A 20,319-nucleotide genomic window follows, 5' to 3' on the forward strand; every position below is an offset into this window, starting at 1 on the left:
TCCAAACACGACGAGTGAAGTTTAGACCAAAAAGTTCTACTTTGGTCTCATCTAACCACACGACTTTCTCCCATGCCTCCTCTGGATCATCCAGATGGTCATTGGCAAACTTCAGACGGGCCTGGACATGTGATGACTTGAGCAGGGGAACCTTCCGTGCAATGCATGATTTGAAACCATGATGGCGTAGTGTTCTACCAACAGTGACCTTTAAAACTGTGGTTTCATCTCTCTTCAAGTCATTGACCAGCTATTCCCTTGTAGTTCTGGGCTGATTCCTCACCTTTCTTATCAGTGATACCCCACGAGGTGAGATCTTGCATGGAGCCCCAATCCAAGGGAGACTGACAGTCGTCTTTAGCCTCTTCCATTTTCTAACAATTGCTCCAACAGTTGATCTATTTTCTCCAAGCTGCTTGACAATTGCCCCGTAGCCCTTTCCAGCCTTGTGGAGGTCCACAATTTAGTCGCTGGTGTCTTTTGACAGCTCTTTGGTCTTGCCCATGGTAGTAGTTGGCGTCTGACTGACTGTGGGGTGGACAGAGTGTCTTTAAAGAGCTCAGACAGGTGCTACTAAGTTAGATTGAGTGGAGTAGAGGTGGACTTTTTAAAGGCACAGTAACAGGTCTTTGAGAGCCAGAATTCTTGCTGTTTCTTAGGTGTTCAAATACTTATGTTCAGCAGTGCAAGACAAATAAATTCTTTAAAAATCATGCAATGTGATTTCCTGAATTTTTATTTTTTAATTCTGTCTCTCAGAGTGAGAATGTACATACAATGTGAATTTCAGACCCCTCCATGATTTCTAAGTGGGAGAACTTGCAAAATCGCAGGGTGTTCAAATATTTCTGTTCCTCACTGTATGCTTATCAGATAACATTTTCCCAGAAACTGTACATGCAGTCATAACCTTTGATGCTGTACCTCGCGACACGGGAAATAAAATTGGCAACTTCAGTCAAAGAGGCACCAACAATCTGCCCTCTTTAAAGCTCAGTAAGCTCTGTACTACTAGCAGTGCAGCTGATGAAAGTCAGGCTTCCCACCTGTTAGATAGGTGTCTCAAATCACATCGCAAGCAAAAGAGTGTTACTTCCGCTTTCAACGCAAAACGTGACGTCACTTTCACAATGCAAATCATGTGGCATTTCCATTTTTTTGTCTGTGTGTGTGTGTATTTATATTTCCCCCCTAAAAATCACTGTACTTGGGCAGGCTGACCTATGAAATATTTATATTTTCCCTGTTATTTAGCTTTACATACTTTGCTAGTTCTCAGGGTCACCGCTCATCTGACATTTTCTACCTTGTCAACTGCTTGACCCCCTGTATAGTGTCCCAATTTATTTTTTTTTTCTCCTTGTGGTCATCTTGTGTACTAGTAGCTAGCAGGTAAACAGGAGATCTGTCCCACTGTATTTTTTTTTCTTAAGATCTCTGTGTACTGAAATAAAACCAAGGGGATATTTCTTGGAACAGTTCTTGGACTGAAGGAGGAGAGTACATCGGAGGATGTGTAATCAGTGAGCAGAAGGAGAGGACACCAGGGTGCTGTGTGAACAGTGAGGGTGAGCAGAAGAAAAGGGATGCTGGAGGCTATGGGATCAGTGAGCAAAAAAAGAGGCCTCCAGGGGGCCGTGTGAACAGTGAGCAGGAAAATGGGACCCCAGAAACCGTGATCAGCGGACAGGATCAGAAAAGAAAAAAAAAAAAAAGGACACCGGGCTGGGGTTGGGAGTTAACGTAATAAGTTAGGGAAACTGTGCTCATAACAGAATAAAGTTAGGAAGGAAGATTAACAAACTATATAAAATATAATAAATTTTTCCTGAATTATCCCCATTAAGTTAATGGGTAAAGTCCAATAGGAGCAGCAATGAGACCTGAGTATGTGTATGTTGCTTGAACAACCATGGCTAAATACTGCTGTGCAAAAGTATGAAACTAAGGCAGCAACTGGCAACACTGTGAAGCATCATCTAACTGAAAGGGTGTTAGGACTGTGCCAGTCAGGTGCTGGAAGGGGCCAGTACAGAGGTGGCTGGAGATATGGAGGTGGAGGCACCAGAACAGAGTAGATGGGTGACAGACAGGATAGAGGGAAAAGCATTAGGGAGGCCAGTCCTGAGCTGAAACATCCCAATAAACATGCCCGGCTGTGTGATGTTGGTGGTATCAGTCAAGGAGTGGCATTACTGGAGCAGAGTGACTAGCCTAACTGCCAGGGGAAAAATGCCTCTACTGAGGATGGGGGCACGTTTACAAGAAAGGATAGAAAGATACTGGTGGTAGGGGAGTCGGATGGGGCTGGGTGAGGACCCAGCTGTCATGGCACACATTAGTACCAAAGAAATTTAGGAAGATGGAGTGTCCTAAAAAAATATTTCAGGGTCTTAGATGCTATATTAAGGAAAAGGACCTCCAAGACAGTATTCTTAGAAATACTGCCTGTACCTCGGGCCACACTAGAAACAGACTTTTTACAGAAACAAATGAAGAGTAGTAACTCTGAAAACTGCCATTTCTGAAAAAAAAAAAAAAAAAAAAAAAGACATGAGAAAATAAGCAAAATAGCTGCTATTCTTCAAGTTCCAAAGAATTCTTAACATCCATCACCTCCATTTTTCTTTATAGAGGAAATGTGCAAACACTTATATTTACAGTGTCCTTAAAATTGGACCTAAATTGAAGTGAAGATTTTTAATATTACAGGAAACATCTAGAAATGTTAATTTTGCCAAATCAGTACCTTTTGCCATGACTTTCTCCTTAAAAAAAAAACTCTCTTTCACACTCTCACATGTGAGAAAACAGGGCAAACAAAGATTTCTTTTAATGATAATAAAAATTATTATATTTTTTATGCAATCCATAGACAAAGATAACAGTATTAGTTAAAACATGTGTTGCTTTAGTTTCTTTTTAAAAATATAAAATGTATTCTATAATCTTTCCAATTTAAAATATGACACTTTTTTAAAATGTGTTAAAAGGAGAAAGGGAAGGAGGATTTAATAAAAGGAAGAATAATTGTAATATATGGTTAATTCCACACACTTCCTTGTGTATATTTAAAATTTATAAATAAAGATAGTTATATTTTATTTACTGGAGTCTCAATAAATGTAAGCACCATAAAACCCCCAGCAAGCCTGTTTGAGCATTTATATTGGGATAATTAGGGTAGATTATAGTAAACACAGCAACTTTAGTTATTTTGACAGCCAGGAAGTGCCGGCAAGTACAAGGGGAAGCGACAGTAGGGTAGGGCATACAGCACAGGCCCGCTGTCCACAACTGGTTAAGCTATTAACGACATGGAAGCCCTAACAGCATTGGGCAGGTGTGTCAGAGTGCTATGACTTGCTTTTACTAGAGGGAGTCTTCTCCAGAACATGGTATTGAATGATACTTCATAAAAGTCACTGCGTCTTTCATGAAAAAGATAGTAGAACTAACTCTCAGGTGTTATTTTTTTTTTTATAATTGTGGCAGTTGGTGCTGCAGGACCTACATTTCTTCCTCCCCCTTTTCACTAAATCTCAAAGTAGCAGGGAAATTCCACCATGCCATGACATATGGGGCAGCTGTAGGAATTCCATCCTTACCAATCAACGTAAAGTAAAAACAAAAAATACAAAATGCAGTTTACTTGTGCTTCATTGTGAAGTTCTACAAATGCTTTTTGATACAATGGCAACACTCAATTTATGCAACAAACAAAAATTACAAGCAATGTAATGACAAAAACAAATGACTGTACCATGTGCATTATTTGTATGTGCTGAAATGAAAATGTAACTTTTCTACAACAAAACAATTACTTTACCTGTATCCCCATCCTCCAGGAGATAAAACCAGCAGCAAATGGCAAAGTGTTACACAGTTATTAATATCTGGAGAAAATGTTATCGATCGCATTGCTTTCAGACAATGAACACAGTCCCAAAGTGATACATGGTCTTTACTGCATACAAGTGCAAATGTACAGTAATCTAATAAAGACAGCACAAGTACAACTACCAAGTTATTGAAAAGGGTACCAATCATTCGTGACTATAAAAAATAATTTCAACTTGAACTGGAACCCTTGCTAAATCTTTTTTATATAATTTATGATAGATCAGGTAGGGATTAGAACCTCTTTGATGTTTCTACTGCCATTTGTATCTCCAATGGGGAGTTATGCCATTGTTTGCTGTTACAGAGACACAAATATCTCCCAAAAGTGAGAAAAACCCCCATCTTCGACAGTCAACCCTGAAACAGTTGTCCCCTCGGTTTCCACTTGAGCAAAGTTTCAGAGAAATGGGAGGCACCTGAGATAAATTTCAAGTGTTGTTGCAAATGGTCTGAATACTTATGTCAACATGATATTTAATTTTTTTCTTTTTCATAAATTTGCGAACATTTCTAAAATTATTTTTTCACTTCATCATTATGGGATACTGAGTGGATTAGGAAGAAAAAAAAAAATATTTAAACTGTATTATCAGGCTACAACATATAAAAATTGAAAAAATATTGCTCAAAAAATTTAAAGGAACACTTTGAAAACACATCAGATCTCAATGGGGAAAAATATCATGCTGGATACCTATACTGATATGGACTGGATAATGTGTTAGGAACGCAAGGATGCCCCATTGTTTGATGGAAATGAAAATTACCAACCTACAGACTGAATTCAAAGACACCCCGAAACTCAAAGTGAAAAAAATATGCAGTTGGCTAGTCCATTTTGCTGCAATTTCGTTGCAGCAACTCAAAATGATGCTTAATAGTTTGTATGGCCCCCAAGTACTTGTATGCATGCCTGACAACGTCGGGGCATGTTCCTAATGAGACAACGGATGGTGTCCTGGGGTATTTCCTGTATTTCCTCCTAGATCTGGACCAGGGCATCACTGAGCAACTGGACAGTCTGAGGTGCAACCTGCACCATTGGATGGATCGAAACATGATATTCCAGAGGTGTTCTTTTGAATTTAAGTCATGTGAGCGTGGGGGCCATTCAACGGTATCACTTCCTTCATCCTCCACGAACTGCCTGCATACTCTCACCACATGAGGCCGGGTATTGTCATGCACCAGGAGGAACCCAGGACCCACTGCACCAATGTATGGTCTGACAATGGGTCCAAGGATTTCATCCCGATACCGAATGGCAGTCAGGGTGCCATTGTCTAGACTGTAGAGGTCTGTGCGTCCCTCCATGGATATGCCTCCCCAGACCATCAATGACCCACCACCAGAACGGTCATGCTAAATGATGTTACAGGCAGCATAATGTTCTCCACGGCTTCTCCAGACTCTTTCACATCTGTCACATGTGCTCAGGGTGAACCTGCTCTCATCTGTGAAAAGTACAGTGTGCCAGTGGTGGACCAGCCAATTCTGGTGTTCAATGGCAAATACCAATCGAGCTCTATGGTGCCGAGCAGTGAGCACAGGGCCCACTAGAGGATGTCGGGCCCTCAGGCCACCTTCAAGAAGTCTGTTTCTGATTGTTTGGTCAGAGACATTCACACCAGTGGTCGGCTGGAGGTCATTTTGTAGGACTCTGGCAGTGCTCGTCCTGTTCCTCCTTGCACAAAGGAGCAGATAACAGTCCTGATGATGGGTTAGGGACCTTCTACAGCCCTGTCCAGCTCTCCTAGAGTAACTGCCTGTCTGGTGGAATCTCCTCCATGCTCGAGACTGTGCTGGGAGATATAGCAAACCTTCTGGCAATAGCACAAATTCATGTGCCATCCTGGAGGAGTTGGACTGCCTGTGCAACCTCTGTAGTGTCCAGATATCGCCTCATGTTACTAGTAGTGACACTGATCCTAGCCAAATGCAAAACTAATAAAAAACAGTCAGAAAGGATGAGTAGGGAAAAAAATGCCAGTGGCCTACACCTGTAAAACTATTGCTGCTTTGGGGGTTGTCTCATTGTTGTCCGTCTAATGCACCTATTGTTAAATTTTACTAAACACCAACACAGCTGAAACTGATTAACAACCCTCTATGTTACTTAGCTGACCAGATCATAATGCCAAGAGTTTAACTGACTTGATGCTATACTCTGATTAAGAAGTGCTCCTTTAATTTTTTTGAGCAGTGTATATACACGTACATACATACAGTGGGGATCAAAAGTTTGGGCACCCCAGCTAAAAATTTGTATTAATGTGCATAAAGAAGCCAAGGAAAGATGGAGAAATCTCCAAAAGGCATCAAATTACAGATTAGACATTCTTATAATATGTCAACAAAAATTAGATTTTATTTCCATCATTTACACTTTCAAAATAACAGAAAACAAAAAAATGGCGTCTGCAAAAGTTTGGGCACCCTGCAGAATTTATAGCATGCACTGCCAAGCTGAGACCTGCCAGTGTCACGGATTGTTCTCAATCATCGTCTGGGAAGACCAGGTGATGTCAATCTCAAAGTTTTTAAATGCCCAGACTCATCTGACCTTGCCCCAACTATAAGCACCATGGGTTCTTCTAAGCAGTTGTCTAGAAAACTGAAACTGAAAATAGTTGACGCTCACAAAGCTGGAGAAGGCTATAAGAAGATAGCAAAGCGTTTTCAGATGTCAATATCCTCTGTTCGGAATGTAATTAAGAAATGGCAGTCATCAGGAACAGTGGAAGTTAAAGCAAGATCTGGAAGACCAAGAAAAATATCAGACAGAACAGCTCGCAGGATTGTGAGAAAAACAATTCAAAACCCACGTTTGACTGCACGATCCCTCCAGAAAGATCTGGCAGACACTGGAGTTGTGGTACACTATTCCACTATAAAGAGATACTTGTACAAATATGGTCTTCATGGAAGAGTCATCAGAAGAAAACCTCTTCTATGTCCTCACCACAAAAATCATCATTTGAACATATAGACAAGCCTGATGCATTTTGGAAACAAGTTCTGTGGACCGATGAGGTTAAAATGGAACTTTTTGGCCGGAATGAGCAAAGGTACGTTTGGAGAAGAAGGGGCACAGAATTTAATGAAAAGAACCTCTGTCCAACTGTTAAGCATGGGGTTGGATCAATCATGCTTTGGGGTTGTGTTGCAGCCAGTGGCACAGGGAACATCTCACGAGTAGAAGGAAAAATGGATTCAATAAAATTTCAGCAAATTTTGGATGGTAACTTGATGCCATCTGTGAAAAAGCTGAAGTTAAAGAGAGGATGGCTTCTACAAATGGATAATGATCCTAAACACACCTCGAAATCTATGGGGGATTACATCAAGAGGCGTAAATTGAAGGTTTTGCCATGGCCTTCACAATCTCCTGACCTCAACAAAATTGAAAATCTATGGATAGACCTTAAAAGAGCAGTGCGTGACAGACAGCCCAGAAATCTCAAAGAACTGGAAGACTTTTGTAAGGAAGAATGGGCAAAGATACCTCAAACAAGAATTGAAAGACTCTTGGCTGGCTACAAAAAGCGTTTACAAGCTGTGATACTTGCCAAAGGGGGCAGTACAAGATATTAACTCTGCAGGGTGCCCAAACTTTTGCAGACGCCATTTTTTTGTTTTCTGTTATTTTGAAAGTGTAAATGATGGAAATAAAATCTAACTTTTGTTGACATATTATAAGAATGTCTAATCTGTAATTTGATGCCTTTTGGAGATTTCTCCATCTTTCCTTGGCTTCTTTATGCACATTAATACAAATTTTTAGCTGGGGTGCCCATACTTTCGATCCCACTGTACATACAGTGCTCAGCATAAATGAGTACATCCCAACAGATTTGCCAGAAAACCTTTACTTTCCTTTCAGAAATAACATTTTCTATGGGACACTATACTACAAAATACTCCCACAAATGTGGGCCACTGATTGCAAACAAGATTTGTTCATTTGCACACACAAAGTATTTTTCCTAACAAATTCATTCAAGACCATGTTGCAAAAATGAATACACCCAATGAAAGTCTTAGGAGCAAAGGTAAATTTTAGACAACAAAATCCTAATTAACAAGAAATCAACTACAGGTGAATCTAATTATTCATTAAATAGATGTCCAGCAGACAGTTGATTATAAAAAAGCGTTACTTAAAGAAATCTCCTACCCATTTCATGCTGTCAGCAATTGCACCACATGCAAGAGAAATGTAACAAGGCCTGAGAAAGAAAATTTCTTTACAAAAGAAAGGTGGAGGCTACAATAGGATCAGCAAAGCTTTACTTGTCAGAATACGGTAGCAAAAGTGATACAAAAATTTAACAAAGATGGAACTGCACCCAACTCACAGAGACGTCCCAGGCCATACATGGTGTTACAGGAGCATCTTCTGATGAGAAGGGTTGAAGAATATCGCCATGCAAGTTAGAAGAAGTAGAAAGCCAAATTGGGGTGATTGTTTCCCGTGACACAATATGGTGTACACTGCAGGGGAATGGCATGCATGAGTGTCATCCATGAAGGAAGCCTCTCCTGAAGCCCATGCATAAAAAAGCCTGCCTAGAATTTGTCAGGGCCCATGCTGAAGAAGACGACGACTACTGGGACTCTACTCTGGAGTGATGAGATCAAGATAAATGTTTTTAAAACCGAAGGCTTCAAAACTGTAGGCGTTGCAAAGGTGAGGCGTACAACTAAAAAATGCATTGTGCCTACAATGAAACATGGTGATGGCAGTGTCCTTCTGTGGGGCTGCATGAGTGCTGCTGGTGTTGGGGAGCTGCATTTCATTGATTGTATCATGAATTTGCAGATGTACTGCTCTATATTGAAAGAGAAGATGCTTCCATCACTCCGTGCCCTTGGTCGTCGTGCCCTTTTCCAACATGACAAATGATCCAAAACACACATCTAAGGCCAATGAAAAAGAACAGGGTGAAAGTGATTCAGTGGCCAAGTATGTCTCCTGATCTGAACCCAATCGAACACCTATGGGGAATTCTGAAGAGACAAGTTGAGCATCATTCTCCATCCAGCATCCAAGCTCTAAAAGAGGTCAATCTTGAAGAATGGAAAAAAAATAGATGTTGCAATATGTCGCCAACTTGTTCATTCCATGGCTAGAAGACTTGGTGCTGTCTTTACAAATCATGGAGGACATACAAAATACTAGATGTAGTAGTTTTTGTTGTGGGGTGTATTAATTTTTGCATCAACTAATTTGAGCAAAACTGAAGATTTTGTAATCTAAGTTATATTTATTTAACCTTACCTTAATAGCATTTGTATTGCAGACATAATAATGCTCAGATATATATATTATCTCTATATTGGTCATTGGTAAAACTATTTTAATACAAAATACTACTTCTTTCTGCAAAACTAAAAGTGCTTAGGATTCATTCCCTGCCATCAGAAATGAATTTTTTTCAGTGACAAAACTAGCTCTTTGTAGCGGGTTAATGGGGAATGGTTTCCCTTGTATAAACTAAAATCTTTATGGGCCATGTGTATATATAGTCAGTCACAGTGTACAGTGAGTGGTTTGTAAGGCTCCTTGAGGGTTTTTGTTTAACCACTTGCCCTCCTGAGGATTTACCCCATTCATAACCAGGCTATTTTTTCGTTACTTTAACTGACAATTGCGTAGTCATGCAACGCTGCACCCAAATGAAATTTACATCCTTTTTTCCCACGAATTGAGCTTTCTTTCAGTGGTATTTGATCGCCTGTGCGGTTTTAATTTTTTGTACTATAAACAAAAAAAGATCGACAATTTTGAGGAAAAAAAAATATTTTTTTTACTTTTTGCTATTAAACATGTCCAGTAAAAAAATGAAAAAAAAATCAAATGTTGTCATAAATTTAGGCGAAAATGTATTCTGCGACATGTCTTTGCTAAAAAAAAAATCCTAACATGTGTAAATGAATAGGTTTCCGTGAAAGTTTTAGCGTTTACAAATGGCGGTATAGATAATGGGATTTTTTTTTCTTCTACTAGTAAAGGAGGCAGTCAGCAACTTTTAGCGGGACTGCGATGGACATTCTGACACTGGGGGGGGGGGGGGAAACTAACTTGGTGTTACTGACACCCCAGTGACACCAATACTGCAATCGCGCTTAAAAAAAAAAAAAAAAAAAAAAAAAGCAGACACTGTACTAATGACACTGGGAAGGAAGGGCTTAATGTAAGGGGTGATCAAAGGGTTAACTGTGTCCTGGGAGTGTTTCACTAGGGGGTGGGGGGTGTGTTCTTCACTGAAAGCACACTGATCGGGACGGCTGTACTGTGCACAGCCATCCCGAGCAGTGTGCTCAAGCTGACAGGGAGAAAATGGTTTGTAAAGAAAACAAATTCCTCCATGTGGGAGATGGTCGGTAATTGCCAGGCGCCGGTGTGTAATTACCGGCCAGGACCCGGTGATTGACATCTGCGGCCGCGAATGGGGGCGCAGGTAGGGCGTGCGCACCCCCTACTCGTTAATGCAAAATCATGTATATACGTGATTCTGCACACAGATGCCGCCCTGTAGCAGTATAACTGCTAAATGGCAGTCCTTAACCACTTGACCTCCAGAGGATTTACCCCCCTTAATGACCAGGCCTATTTTTGTTACTCGGCGCTACACTAATTCAACTGATAATTGCGCGGTCATACAATGCTGCACCCAAACGAAATTTACGTCCTTTTTTTCACACAAATAGAGCTTTCTTTCAGTGGTATTTGATCACCTGTGCGCTTTTTATTTTTCACGCTATAAACAAAAAAAGGCCAAAAACTTTGAAGAAAAACGATATTTTTTACTTTCAGCTATAAAAAAAAAAAAAAAGCTATAACTCAAAGTTAGTTATAAATTTAGGCCAAAATATATTCTGCTCCATGTTTTTGGTAAAAAAAAATCCCAATAAGTGTATATTGATTGCTTTGTGTGAAAGTTATAGTGTCTACAAAGTTATAGTGGTATAGATACTGCAATTTACACCATTTTTTTGCTATATAGCGCTGCACTAGTTTAACGGACAATTGCGCGTACGGTACATAAATGAAATTTACATCCTTTTTTTCCCCACAAATTGAGCTTTCTTTCGGTGGTATTTGATCGTCTGTGCGGTTTTTATTTTTTGCGCTATAAAAAAAGGCTGACCATTTTGAGAAAAAAAAAACAACATTTTGGACTTTTTGCTATAAAACATGTCCAGTAAAAAAAAATTTAAAAATCAAATTTAGTCATAAATTTCTGCAAAAATGCATTCTGCGACATGTCTTTGCTAAAAAAATACGTGTAAATTAATTGGTTTACGTTAAAGTTATAGCATTTACAAATGGCGGGAAAGATACTGGGATTTTTAGTTTTTTTTTATACTAATAATGGCGGCGATCAGCGACTTATGGCGGTGATCAGCGACTTATGGCGGGACTGCGGCGGACATTCTGACATTGGGGGGTACTGACTTGGGGTCACTGACATCCCAAGTGACACCAATACAGTGATCAGTGCAAAAAAAACAAAAAAAAAAACACTGACACTGTACTAATGGCACTGGGGAGGAAGGGGTTAAGTTTATTATTCAGGGAAAGGGTTAACTGTGTGAGAGGAGTGTTTTACTAGGGGGCGGGGTTGTGTACTGCAGGGAACACTGCTGATTGGGAGAGAGAAACTCTTCTGTCCCGATCAGCGTGTCCTGGAGCTGTCAGGGAACTGACAGAAAGCACAGCTACTACAGCTGTGCTCTCTGTCAGTGATTGCCGCCGATTGCCGGGACATAGCTGGTAACGACTGGCTGTGATCCGGCGACTGACATCCATGGCTGTGATCGGCGGGACAGGTAGGGCGGCGGAGCGCCTCGCGCGTGCCCCCTGTTTTAAAAACACACGTTTTAAAACGTGGTTTTGCCCAGCCATGGCGCCCTGCCGCCGTATTTCTACAGCGGCTGGGCGGCATGTGGTTAAGCGATTCAGTTAACCTCCCTGGCAGTATTCCCGAGTGTAGCTCGGGGTAAAATTTCAGTACCACAAGCGGTAACCCCGAGCTACACTCGGGCTTACCATGCGGCGTTCCTCAGGGATTCCCTGCAGCGCTTACCTTGTCCTTCGCTCCCGCGATGAGTCCCCTGCAGCGTCCCCGGCCATCTCCTCCGGCCGATGCCGGCATCCGGCTTCCGTGTTCCTGTCCCTGTGACGTACGGGCGCCGGAACCAGCGGCAAATTTGAAAGTTTTAAAAAAATGTCTTTTTTTTTTTTAACAATATTACATAGCAAAACATTGCTGTTTCAAAGCATTTCACATACATTTTGTCCCTACTACTTTGTCCTGTGCCCTGCCTGCATTTGGACTGTTTTCTGCCTGGAAACTGGAAAAAGTCCATGGCATCCAAAAAGCGTGCTAATGATTTGTGGGGAAATTCGTCAGACACTGAAAACGATTCTGCGACTTTGCTCAGCGATGTGCTAACTTGGCGCTCTATTTCAAATTTCAGTGTTTTTGGTTTGATTATATTACGGAATTACATTTATTATTATATTATTTTTTATGATTATTTATTAAATTATAATTTATGATTTCGTGTTTCAAGTTTTATCATATCCGGAATGTTTACTAGACTCTTGTTCGGACAGATTTCAGTGAGTTATTCCTAAAAATGACAGGCCTACAATAAAAAAACTACAAATTTCCATGCAAAATAATGGTACCGCTTTCAGCACCAAAAATCTGAAATAATCATACCGCCAGGGAGGTTAAATAAGTGTGGGCAGTCAGGATTTATATTGAACTACGAATATTTCTTCTTTTTTTCATTCAGTCATCTGCATTTTCCTGAACAGTGACATGTGATGCTCATCTCCAAGAGATAGAAAGTCAATGTCAGACTGATCAGTAACTATAACTAACTTAGTAAGCCATTTATTGCACGTCATCTTTTGACACTTGTAATATATTTTACTTGTAACACTTCTTGTCCTCCAGGCTCCCATCTTTATAAGACATGTCTAATGGGCATCTCAAGTGTTTATGATCCTCTATTCTGACATTAAAAAAAAACAAAAAACTTTCCATTAAAACCCAGCTAAATGAAATCTCTAAAAATGTGGTGATCCTAAAGAATGATCCACTCTGCAAGCTGCACCCCTGTGAGTTTAGACTAGAAAACTTTGCTAAAGATTTCCTCACAGTACTACAACTTTACTGGAAAACCGTAAATTAATGCAATCCAGAGAACTTATCATGCATAACACTTAATATTTAAGATGTCAACAGAAAAGTAACTCCTGAAATTTGAATGGGTGCTGCTGCTTGTTCCTAGTCTTACTTTTATAAAACAAAAAAAAAAAAACAAAAAGAATCCATAGCAGATGACTGGGAAGTTGACAAACACCTACTGATACAATTTAAAGTGATTGTACAAGCCTTAAGGTTTTTTAATTTAATGCATTCCCTGCATTAAGGTAAAAAAAACCTTCCAATACCTGTTCCTTTCTCTCCCTCCCTAAATACTTACCTGTCACCTCTCTCGATTCAACGGTGTGCTCAGCTGCATCTTCTCTCTCCTCTCACAGTGGCTACACAGACTAGTGGGAGCCATTGGCTCCTATTGCTGTCAGTCATATCCAGTGAGGAGGGAGCAGGGGCAGGGCTGAGCTGTGTGTATCTATGGACACACACAATAGAGAGTTAATTGGTGCTGCGCTAATTCTAAGTATGATATAAATACATTATATACCTTTATAAGGTATTTATATCATACTTAGAATTAGCGCAGCACCAATTAACTCTATTCGGTATTCCCATTTGGTATATGGTAAGGTGTTAGCAGCTTTTATAATATAGATTAGGAGGCCTAGAGCGCGGGAGGACTATATAGATATATGGACGCACACAGTCCAACTTGGGAGCATGACCGCACCTGTCACCCACCATAGTAAGCGGCTTGCTATGGTGTTGCAGGCAGAAGAGGAGGAGCAAAGATCGCCAGTGGGGGACCCCATAAGAGGAGGTTCAGTGCCAAAGCTGGTAAGTATAACATCTTATTTAATTTTAGAGAAAAAAAAAAAAAAAAAAAGATTATTGCTTTAATTCTACAGATATAAAAGTCAGTGTTATGCGTTACTTTTTACCCACTTTTCAACAAACCAGAAGAAATTCTTAAATTACCTGAGTTTCCACTAACATGGCAATGTCCATAAACATGTCATGTAACTCCCGTATGCTAGATTCCAGCTTCATGATATCCTTGTGCCGTGATTCAATCTCATTTAGAGCCTGCCTTGTAATCTGGGAATCTGAAATGATCTATGGAAAAAAAAAAAGGTACATTTATAGCAATCAATAAATGCTCTCCATAGAAGTGAGAATTTGGATGCACTGAAATATAAAAGTAATGAGGTGAAAAAAGGCAGGGAGGATACACAAGGCTTCTTAATAGAAAAGGGCTGACCATGTGAAATGTGGGGTGACTTTTTTCACTCTAATCATTCTGCAGTTAGGATAAATTATTTATAGTCTGTTTCTCCTCTATCCATTCATACATTTTTTAAAAAAAATTTTTTTTACTTACATCCGAAGTGAAAATTGCTGGGTTTCCAGTCTCCAGCATCTCTTCCAGTTCTTCATCTGTAGTACTTTTTCCAGCTGAAACAAAGCAATAACGTCATTTGTGTGCTTGCCCACAGAAAGACATTAAAGACTCTGTTCTTCACACTTTCCAGTTAAAAAAGAAAAAAAAAAGTGTCTGAAAATGGTCTTATTCATTAATATTTCAACAGGAAAAACATGGGACAGTCCATTTTCTTTTCTGCAGTTGTGTAGTCTGATGCACAATTAACATTAGATCGATGAGCAAAGGGCATGTGGGCATTTTAATAGACGGTTGCAAAAATGAATATGTTGTAATCACAAAAGTGTAATGTATTGCAGCTTACCAATCCTTAAGTGGAACTAAACTTCCATTGTACACTGCAAGCACACAGGTTGTTTTTATTGCTGAAGAGACATATAGGGGTTAATTTACTAAAACTGGAGACTGCAAAATATGGTGCAGCTGTGCATGGTAACCAATCAGCTTCTAACTCCAGCCTGTCCAACAAAGCTTTGAAAATATAGAAAAACTGTAAGCTAATTCAATTAAGCTTTGACAATAAAAATCTGTAAGCTGATTGGTATCTATACAGAGCTACATCAGATTTTGCACTCTCCAGTTTTCGTAAATCAACCCCATAATATCTCTTCAACATTAAAATACACATTCCTCCTGTTCACAGCGGCATGTAAACTGAGCTGTGCATGTGTACCTCCATTTACAGCAGCTAGCCTGTTCCCAGTGTGCCAGAATGATGACCTCCTGCACATGCACAACATCATGGTGCCCTGGCCAATGAAGAAAACTGGTGAGGGACAGGACCGTAAAAGGAAAGGAAAGTACAAAAGCTCCCTTTAATTCTTGCTTTAGATGTGGTGGCTACATTCGTTTTCTTTTTAGGCTATTTATCCTTTATTTTCACCTGGTGATTCAGCCGGTATCACTTCCTGTCTAAGATGTCTGCATTCTGGATGAAGTAGTAAAGCAGACACCGTTGAACAGTAGCATTGTCCGTCTGGAGACGGCAGCAGATTTAGATGCTCCAGCTAAAACATTATAAGTAGTTCCAGTCAGAAAGGATGCAACCGGTGGCATCCGTCTCCCAGCACACAGTGAGAGGAACTGAAATTGTTCCTCCCATTGTGTGACGTCACAAATGGAAGTGACATTGATTTAGTCTCTTCCGGTTACTGACCACTCGATCTCACCATAAAAAGTACCTGTCACTGCCTTTTGCTGTCACATGGGACGTTTACATTCCTTGTGACCGCAATAAAAGTGATAAAAAAAAAAAAAAAAAGAAAGAAACCATGTAAAAATTAAAAAAATATTTAAATGTTTTCGCCCCCCCCCCCGTGCTCATGCGCAAAAGGTTAACACAAGCATCGGTCCTGCACAAACAGTGATTGCACCACACATGTGAGGTATCACTGCGAACGTCAAAGAGAGAACAATCAGGCTTCTAAAGCGTTGCCTATGGATAATTTAACCACTTGCCCTCTAGAGGATTTACCCCCCTTCCTGATCAGGCCATTTTTTGCGTTACGGTGTTGCGTTACTTTAACTGACAATTGCACGGTCATGCAACGATGCACTCAAATTAAATTTACGTTCTTTTTTCCCACAAATTGAGCTTTGTTTTGGTGGTATTTGATTGCCTGTGCGGTTTTTATTTTTTGCGCTGAAAAAACAAAAGACAATTTTGAGAAAAAAAAACAATATTTTTGACTTTTTGCTATTAAACATGTCCAGTAAAAAAATTTCAAAAAATCAAATTTTATCCTAAATTTAGGCCAAAATGTATTCTGCTACATGTCTTTGCTAAAAAAAAAAACCAATACATGTAAATTAATTGGTTTACATGAAGGTTATAGCATTTACAAATGGCAATATACACACTGGTATTTTTAATTTTTTTTAATGTTTACTAGTAATGGCGGCGATCAGCGACTTATAGCGGGACTGCAGCGGACATTCTGACACTGGGGAATTGATATACCCAGTGACACCAATACAGTGATCAGTGCTGAAAAAATAAATAAAAATAAAGCACTGACACTGTACTAATGGCACTGGGCAGGAAGGGGTTAACATGAGGGCGATCAAAGGGTTAACTGTGTGCTGGGTGTGTTTTACTATGAGGCACTGTCTGTGTGTTTCACTGTAAGCACACTGCTTTCCAAAGCAGTGTGCCCAAACTGACAGGGAGGAGAACTGTTAGTAAACAAAACAGTTCTCACTGTCAGAGATCCTTAGTAATCACCGGCCGGGACCCAATGACTGACAGCCAAAGCCACAAATGGCGGCACGCGTTCCCCCTACCTGGACTTGCAAAATCACGTATATATACACATGATTTTGTGCAACTGTGCCGACCTGTAGCAGTATTTCTGCTATAGGGCAGTTGGGAAGCGGTTAAAGCACTGTAGTTTGTTGCCATTCCATGAGCAATTTTTAAGCAAGACATGTTTGGCATGTACTCAGTGTAACATCATCTTTTATATTTTAGAAAAAAAATTGGTATTGTGTTCACTAAAATTCATTAAAGTGTTTTCAAGTGGTTTCAAAAAAGTTTCATTTGAAAAACTCCTGTGCAACTACCGTGTGACATAAAAAATTGTAACACCCATCATTTTGTTCTATAGGGCCTTTGCTTAAAATATACAATGTTTGGGGGTTTCGGGTAATTTTCTAGCAAATAAAATTATAATTTTTGCATGTTGAAGAGAAAAGTCAGAATTGGCTCGGTAGGCAAGGGATTAAAATAAAAAAGATTTTTAGATGCACCCCCTCTTCTCGAGTCCCCACCAGTGCTCTCCACTCTTTCTTCTTGTGGTTGTCCCCTCAAGCAAGCTGCATGCTGACCGGGGGGGGGGGGGGGCGGAGTAGAGCTGCAGCCGGGACAGAACTCAATCATGAGAAGAGATAGGTGTTTAGGGATGCGTTGGGGAACAAGTAGTTTGGAGGGTTTTTTTTTTTTACCTATGCAGAGAATGCTTTAAAAAGGGGAATAAAAAACCAAACACCTTTTTGACTTTGGAACCACTTTAATTATCCTCTCCTAGTCCAAATGCTGATGTATCGTGTTTGCAGAAAAACATCCATGAATTTTACCACATTTATCTCTTAGCATATGTGAATAATTGCCCACTGAAGTCTATAGATGACAAAACACCAGCTTTTTTGAAGCACATTGAGCTTCAATTGAACCAGTACCATAACCTAAGCGCAGAAAGGCAAGCCAAGTGGTTTTTGATCATGTCATCCGTACACTCCCATCAAGTCTAAAAACGGAGCCCTCAGCTGAATTAGAATTAGTCCACACGGTGTCAGGAGGGTAGAGGAGTACCCTAAACGTGTTTTTTTTTTGTATTCTAGATTAGAGAAAGCTGGACCCCCAAATATGTACATATTGCCAGAAGGCCAAATCTCACTCCAGAATTGCATAGTGACATGCAGTATGCATGTCTAAACACTTCTCTACAGACTTGAACAGGTGTGCTCATGTGGTTTAGTATGGAGAAATGTTTAGACTTTTAGATGGTTAATAGTGCCTGCTTTCATGCACACTACGTTCTATCACTAGTCTTTTGTGACAGGCAAATGTAAGGTAAAATGACTAGATGTTATAACTTCAGAATGACAAAATTATTTTTGGATAGCAGCAGCACTTTAGTGATTAGTTCCATGTATTACCCCAAGCTGTTCTTTAAAACCCTATGAAGATTTTCTGTGGAATTTTAAAAATCTTTAACCAAGGATACATTTCTGGTATGCCTTGATAATTTTTTTAACTTCTATGCCCAAAGGGTTATTGGTGTATTTAAATCTGCTAATACAGCTAGCTCTCTCCTCCCCCCAGACTGACAATGCTGTTGTCTAAAGGTGCCCCTGTGCTCCTTTATCCAGAATGGGGACAGTCTAAATCAGGGAGTGTGCTACTGGCCAGAACACCAGGTGATAACAGAGGAAAAAAAATCTTAAAAAAGAAAACTATTGCAGTCACCACATCTAATGATTTGTAAGCTGCAATAAATTACATTTTTGGTTTTGGGTTTAGTACTGCTTAAAGGAAGTGTGCCAGTGGTTAGGGTGTTATATCTGTTCAGTAATTGGCAAAAAACTCTGTTGATCCTGCAAAAAATCTAGTGCAGTCATGAACACTATTTCAGGGTAAATGTAAACAATGTATTTAAAGTGGAACTTTAGTCAGAAAATTAAGTCTTGCTAGATCACACCAGGCTGGCTCCTTTTGCAGGTATAGCAATATAAAACATTACAAATACGTGCCTATACTGGTTAAAATCCAGTAATACATGCCTCACCCTGCTCTACACATTGTCAGTTGCTCTCCATTTTTAGGCACTGAATTTTTAGAGGCCGATTTGCTGACAGTCTAAAGATTAAAGTGGAACTAAACCTATCAAGTTAACAGTTTCAGAAGTTCTCAACCAAACTGTCAAACCATCAAATGACTGGTGTCATGACTGATCATATGTGCAGCACCATGGCAGTTGCAAATCAAACAGAAGCCGGTTTCCTTGGCTGAAAGAATAGGAGGCTTTAGTTCCGCTTTAACTGCTGTTCAGGGCTCTGGGCTTGAAAAAAATGGCAACCTCCAGCAAGACGAAACAGGGAAAATGATGGAGGCAATTTACAGCACACATTAACTTTGGTTGCTTAATTATTAGTGTGGAATGTATGTTCTTTGCAAAAGAACATTATTTTTTATCAATTGTTTTGAGTAAAGTTCCATTCTTATGTTTACCCATTTTAAATAACCTGAGCGGTGTGAAACAGACTCTATGGAAGAACCTAAGCTGATAACTGTTTTTTGATGAAATGCCTGAAAAGAAGGAGTTGTAAAATTTCTTCCTGTCTTGATCATTGAGATCAGCAATATCTCCCTCTATTAATTTCTAAAGTTTTGGAATCTAGAATCATGCATCAGAATGTAGAGTATTAACTGGAAACAAGTTTCATATGAATATGCAAAAGTAGCATGGTTTCTACCATTGAATTCTGAGGCCCAGCTGTCAAAAATATAATAGGCACAGCAGGAAATAGTTACATAGATAGCCTGGTTGAAAGAAGACACGTCTATCCAGTTCAGAGAGAAAACACACGCACGCACACGCACACACACACCAGAGGAAAGCAGAAAAAACCCCAATAAAACATGATCCCACTGTTTTGATCTAGGCTGTATAGCACAGATGTAAGAATCTATTAGGTTTTTGTTCAGCCTGTCTAGAAATGCCTACTCCTCAAAACTGACATCCACCCATCAAAGCAATTTGACATTTGCAGAACTCTTCTCAAGGGCCATCACACAGGTTGCATCAGAATAGAGGACTACTGAGAGGAGTAATGAAGGAAGGAGCTGTGATGTTTTTAGAAAGCTTTGAACAGCACCCTGCTGGCCCCTTCCATTATCCATGATCTGTCTGCATTGCAGAGAGAAGCACAGAGACCCAGTGATGACATCACTTGGTCAAAAATAAGATATAGAATAAAAACGAAAATCATAATGGAAAGGCAAAATATTGGCAAATTAAAAACTTTAGCTTTAAAATGGAGCCATCATTCCACACGTCATTAATACAAATGTGATGCACTGGAATACTGGAAAGACATGTAGCTCTGCACCCTCCTCCCCCACATGCAGAGTTTGAAAAAATTCTGTACAGAAAGCAAGAATTATAGAAATATCATACTTATTTCTAGCTGACGTTGTATCCGTCCTTTACTGCGCTCCCGAAATTGAATCTGTGTTTCATTGTATTCTATCATAACCTCCCCAAACTTTCTGGACAATACTGTATGCTGGAA

The 20,319-nt window shown here is 39.8% G+C and overlaps 1 protein-coding gene across 1 annotated transcript in view; it reads right to left on the reverse strand.

Annotated features, from left to right (window-relative positions):
- STX2 (syntaxin 2) overlaps nt 1–20,319 on the reverse strand; it is an 84,570-nt gene that overhangs the window by 10,703 nt on the left and 53,548 nt on the right. The window contains exons 6-8 of the mRNA XM_089653747.1: nt 20,205–20,313; nt 14,467–14,540; nt 14,064–14,201 (exon numbers count right to left, since the gene is read on the reverse strand). Coding sequence (XP_089509873.1) covers nt 14,064–14,201; nt 14,467–14,540; nt 20,205–20,313 — 321 coding nt within the window. The remainder of the gene's footprint in view (nt 1–14,063; nt 14,202–14,466; nt 14,541–20,204; nt 20,314–20,319) is intronic.

Source organism: Staurois parvus, unplaced genomic scaffold (assembly GCF_062004578.1).
Source record: "Staurois parvus isolate SC_StPar_1 unplaced genomic scaffold, SC_StPar_1.0 ptg000719l, whole genome shotgun sequence".
NCBI lineage: Eukaryota > Metazoa > Chordata > Amphibia > Anura > Ranidae > Staurois > Staurois parvus.